The sequence below is a fragment of the Hipposideros armiger genome, unplaced genomic scaffold, assembly GCF_001890085.2.
Source record: "Hipposideros armiger isolate ML-2016 unplaced genomic scaffold, ASM189008v1 scaffold_43, whole genome shotgun sequence".
Taxonomy (NCBI): Eukaryota; Metazoa; Chordata; class Mammalia; order Chiroptera; family Hipposideridae; genus Hipposideros; species Hipposideros armiger.
This window is the reverse complement of record NW_017731393.1, coordinates 501,824-507,391: the sequence shown is the minus strand read 5'-3', so window position 1 is coordinate 507,391 and position 5,568 is coordinate 501,824. Positions and strand designations below refer to the sequence as shown.

Sequence of the window (5,568 nt, the reverse complement as noted above, 5' to 3'; positions counted from 1 at the left end):
GCAACATCCTCCACAACTAGACTGAAGAACAAAACGACAGCAACTTGTCTGTTCCCCTTCCCCCAATTCCCCAATAAAAATCTTAAAAAAAAAAAGAAAAAAGAAAAAAGCCCTAACCCTGACCCAGCAGCACTCAGGCATCAGAGTCCCAGTCAGAGAGCAGAGACCACCCTGGTTGTGGCCTAGAGATGACCCCAAGGCCAGACTGGCACAGAGAGACTAGAAAGCAAGTGAAGGTATCGGGGGGCATTCTTCCCTACTCACGTCCCACCCTGGCCCCAGGGATCCCCCGTTAACCCTGACCTTGGGAATTGCTACCCACCCGAGTAGCAGGTGGTCACCCTGAGGCCACCCTATACAGGGCCCCTACAGCCCCTGCCCTGAATGAGAGCTTCCAAGGGGGAGCTGGGGCAGACACTCAGAACTCATTCAAAGTAAAAGAGCTATTCTAATGGTCAAGTCTGCAGGGCCACAGGGTCCTGTATTCAGGAAGCCCCAGTTGGAGGGTTGAGGGGTGAGGCAGAGCCCCTTACTGGGGCTGGGCATGGGCACCTATAGCCAGGCCTCCCTTTTCAGACAGGCCAATAAGTGGCCCCACCTGCACTCTCCAGGACAGAGGTCCTACCTACCTGCCGCCATTTTCCAGCCTCCTTTGCAGCTAGATGTTACCGTGTGACTAAGTTCTAGATCATGAGATGTAAAGTAGAAGTGCCCTGTGGGACTTCCAGGAAGCCTCTGGGATGTCCTTAATGCTCTGCTAGGAGGAACATGGAGGTGATGGCTGAGCTCCAGCAGCCACTGTGGGGCCATGAAACTGCTGGTCAACCCTAGGAACCCGCTGAGAGCTGGAGAGACCTGGCTCCCATGGCCGTGGAGCCAACGCCTTCTCTAGACTGCCAGCTCCTGAACCTGGTTAGTGCAAGAGAGAAATAAAGAATCTTGCTTAAGCCATAGTTCCTTGGGCCCCTGTGGCTTGCTTTAGGCCGGATACACAGGCCTGGGCCTGCAGTGCTTCCTCCTTGGGAGACGGAAGGAAGAATGATTTTTGTCTGGAGGTGAAAGTCCTCAGCTCCACCCCCGAGCTGGCCCACCGAGCTCCAGATGTCTTTCGAGAAAGCAGACGGAAGCACTCAGGAGTGAGAGGAAGTGACCAGAGGGGAGGCAGCAGGCCGGAGAGACAAGGCAGGTGAAGGGGTGAGGGGTGGAGGCAGCCTCGGGAGCCCGCCCACCTGGAAAGCTGAGGGCCTACAGTCCGCGGCTGGAGCCAAGATGGGTGTCAAGGCAGGACCCCCAGAGGTAAGTGCCAGCGAAGCCGGGGCCTGGGGGAGCACCCTCGAGGCCTGAGCTCCCTGCTGGGGGTGGGGAGGCACCCTGACTCCCCTCTGTGGGGACTTCCCAGCAGGGAGGTGTGCTGGCCCTCAGAGACTCTGCCGGAGTCCCCCCTCTCTCGTTCTGGTTTCCAGGGGCCCCACCACCCTGTAACGTGCTGGCTTGGGGCAGACACAGCCCCCAGCTGGCTCTCCCCAGGCTGAGGCAAGCCAGGCTGTCCCATGGGAGGACAGCCCCTGACAGACCCCAGACACCGCGGGCTGAGCAGGCTGCTCCTGATCTCGTCCCAGGCCCCAGACCCCAGAGGCCCTTCCTCACCGAGTCCAGAGGGAAGGAGGAAAGCCTGTGCTCGCCCCTTGTGGACATGTCAGAGGCTGTCTGTCCAGGGTGACCCGGTCACTGTGCACAGTCCCTTCTCTGTACCCCAGGGAGGGCACGCTGAATTTAGAAGCACTCTGCTTGGGGTGGCATTTGAGGCCCCTGTGGGGAGAGGTCCAACTCCAGCAGGGGTCCAGCCTACCTGACGTCTGGCTCCATGGGGAGTCGCCGTTCTGAGCAGATGAGTCCTCCATCCCCAGCTGGCCTGAGAGTCCTGCTGCAGAGGGCGAGTCCCCAGACAGCAACACAGGGTTCCCGCGCAGCCACAGTCCCCCTGGTAGCATGGTGGGGTCCCCACTCAGCCCACGCTGGGCCTCTCTACCCACTCTGTGTGGCACTTTCCCAGCCAGAACAGGGGCCCAGCATGGGAAGGGAGGCGGCTATTTATAGAACTGTAATAAGGACCAAGCTCAAAAGCAGAACCAGATCTCACACTCACTGCTGCTGTGGTTGAAACAAGGAACTGAGATTCTGACACCACACACCCACCGAGAGGGAGACCGAGAAAGGGGAATACACAGCCAGTCACATACGTGCGCGCATGTGTGCGCGCGCGCGCACACACACACACACACACACACACACACACACACACACNCGCAGTGAGCGGCCGTCCAGAAGCCGGCGACTGATCTGCCTCACCCGGGAAGAGCGCAATGATGGTGCCAACTTGGGCCAATGAAGCAACGTCCTCCACAACTAGACTGAAGAACAAAACAACAGCAACTTATCTGTTCCCCTTCCCCCAATTCCCCAGCACTGTTCCCATCCCCCCAATTCCCCAATAAAATAAATAAATAAATTTTAAAAAAATTAAAAAATCTTTAAAAAAAAAAAGGGAAAAGGAAAAAAATATTAACTATATTTAGATCCAACAAATAATTTGTATCCAAAATGTATAATAACTGCTACAAGCTAGAAAAGCACAGACGACCCAATAAAAATGAGCAAAGGACTTGAACAGGCAGTTTACAGGAGGATATCCAAATGGTGAGATAACTATGTGAAAAGATGCTGCATGTCATCTGACATGAGAGAAATGCAAATTAAAACCATGAGATACCATGGTGCCCACTAGAATCGCTCAAACCAGGGTCAGCATCAAGGATGGTGAGAGTGGAGCAGTTCGATGATTTGAGGGAAAACTGGCAGTGTTTACCGGAGCCTTAATATGCCTGCCTCTGACCCAGCGATTCTACTAGGCACACACCCAAGAGAGTACACACGATCACCAGAGTGTGCTCTCAATAGCTCATAGAGACTCCCACTGGGCACACACACGGCCATCAACACAGTGGTGTCGCTCCTGGCACGTCCGTGCACTGAACAGAACGCAGCAACAGAGAGGAACTACAACCTCCCGTATTCTGATGAAGCCACACACATAACCGGAGGCCAATGTCTACATGCAGTAGGAATGTCTGTCAAGTCACAATCTTGGTTACCTCTTGGAGGACGCTATCTACTGAGAAGGTGGCCGAGGGAGTGTCTTGCATCTTGATCCGAATGATGGTCACACAGGTGCATGATGTGTAAAAATTCATCAGGCTGCACTCTTGAAATCTGAGCCCTCTGCATATATATGTTATATTGTAATAACAATTTTAAAAAGCAATGAAGAATAGAAAAAGAACTTATTAGCATAAAGTTGTTCCTAATATCTTCCTGTTATCTTTTAAGTGTCTGTAGGGTCTGTTCCTTCTCTCTCACTGTATCTGTGATTTGTACCTTCTCTTTCTTGTTCAGTCTTACTGGGTGTTTGGTTTTGTGGATTTTCTGCTATTATGCATTTCTTTTCTGTTTCATTAGTTTCTGCTCTTATTTATTATTTTATATATTTATATATATATATATATTTTTATTTTTTTAAAATTGGGGAATTGGGGGAGGGGAACAGTGTTGGGGAATTGGGGAAGGGGACCAGCCAAGTTGTTGTTCTTCAATCTTTGTTGTGGAGGGCACCAGTCACCATCTAGCTGCCCGGCGGCAGCTCGTGATCTCTAAGCTCAAGGTGCCATGTTCAATCTTAGATGGTGGGCGTAACCACCATCCCATGTGGGAGTTGAACCGGCAGTCTTGTTGTTAAGAGCGCACGCTCTATCCACTGAGCCATCTGGGTGGCAGCTCAGCTCAAGGTGCCGAGTTCAGTCTTAGTTGCCGGGGCGTGTAGCCCACCATCGAACAGGCAGTCTTGTTGTTACACCAGCTGAGCCATCCTGCCACCTGTTGGTAGCTCAGCGGCTGCTCAGCTCGGGCCGGCAATTGAACCGCTGTTGCTCAGAGCTCAAACTCTTGAGCGAGCTCTTAACCAACTGAGCCACTCGGCTGGCCTCAGTTTTTTCCCCCTTTTATCCCTGTTTTAGATTTTCTCTCTTACTTCTTGAGATGAATAAACATTGATTTCCAGAATTTTTTTTCTGATATATGGATTTAAGGATATAAATTTCCTTCTAAGCATAGCTTTAGCTGATCCCATAAAGTTTGATATATTGTGTTTTCAGTATCAGTCAAGTAAAACAATGTCTTGTGTGTATTATGATTTTTTCCCTTGGCCCATGTGTTTTTTTGTTTTATTGTTGTTGTTTTCCCCTCCCTGGCCCATGTGTTATTTTGATATGTGTTGCGAAATGACCAAATATTTGTGAATTTTCCAGTTATTATTTTGTTATTGATTTATAGCCTATTTCCACTGTGGTCAGAATGCATACTTTAAATTATTTCATCAGGTATAGAGAAGCTCTGTGGCCCAGTATTATGTGGACAATTTTGATAAATGTCCCATGTGTTCTTGAAAAGAAGACGTATACTTCCATTATTTTTTTCTGAGAGGTGTTCTCATCAATTTGATCAGCTTTACTAATTGTATTCAAGTTTTCTATATCCATATTAATATTTTTTGTCTACTTTTTCTACCAGTTGCTGTGAGGTCTGTGTTAAAGTCTGCCACTGTCCTTGTGGATGTGTCTATTTTTCCTTTCCGTTCTGTCAGTTTTTCTTTATATATTTTGAAGCTTTGTTGTTAGGTGCATATAATTTAGAATTGTTGTATTCCTGGTTTTATTGTGAAGTATTTTCATAATAACTTATATTATTATTAAGTATTTTTTTAAATATATTCAATTTTTTTATTTTTTAAAATAATTTTGTATTTTGGGCCGGCCGAGTGGCTCAGTTGGTTAAGAGCTCGCTTAGGAGTTTGAGCTCTGAGCAACAGCGGTTCGAGTCCAGCCCGAGCTGAGCAGCTGCTGAGCTGCCAACAGGTAGCAGGATGGCTCAGCTTAAAAAAAAATTAAATTAAAAAAAATAATAAATAAAATAAATAAAAATAAAATAAAATAAAATAATTTTGTATTTTTCATTTACAGTTGACATACAATATTATATTAGTTTCAGGTGTGACAATGCAGAAAATTAAGTAAATCCTCCAAATCTATAAGAAAAAGCCAACAATTCAATTTAAAAATGGACCAAAGACATAAATAGGGCTTCACAAAAGAGGAGGCCCACATGATGGGCAAACACGGAAACACGCACCATGTTCTTCACAATCAGGAAATTCGGGCACCATTCACACCCACCGGGCTGGCAGACTTAAAACGTCTGACGCCATGAAGTGTTGTGGGGGACGTGGAGCAACGGGAGCTCTGAGCAGCCACTTGAACAACAACAACCTGAAAATATCCTGGAAATGAGGGTGCATTTGTTAATGAAAAAAGCCCTAGGGCCGGCTGAGTGGCGCGTTGGTTAAGAACTGGCTTGGGATGCCAGAGGGCCCCGGTTCGGACCCACATATGAGGGCCAGTGACACTGCCCTCTACAGCTAAGATGCTGAACAACAGCTCAACCTGGAGCTGGGCTGCC

The 5,568-nt window shown here is 48.4% G+C and overlaps 1 protein-coding gene across 3 annotated transcripts in view; it reads left to right on the top strand.

Moving 5' to 3' along the window:
* Positions 1 to 881: 881 nt before the first annotated feature.
* The window catches only part of PLD4 (phospholipase D family member 4), a 12,669-nt gene continuing 7,982 nt past the window's right edge, over positions 882 to 5,568 (top strand). For 2 of the 3 annotated variants that reach the window (XM_019639395.1, XM_019639393.1), the window contains exon 1: positions 887 to 1,296. In XM_019639395.1, the coding sequence (XP_019494940.1) occupies positions 1,270 to 1,296 (27 nt within the window). In that variant the 5' untranslated portion in view covers positions 887 to 1,269. Of the gene's footprint in view, positions 1,297 to 5,568 lie in introns of all 3 variants that reach the window. The other variant, XM_019639394.1, reaches the window with a different exon arrangement.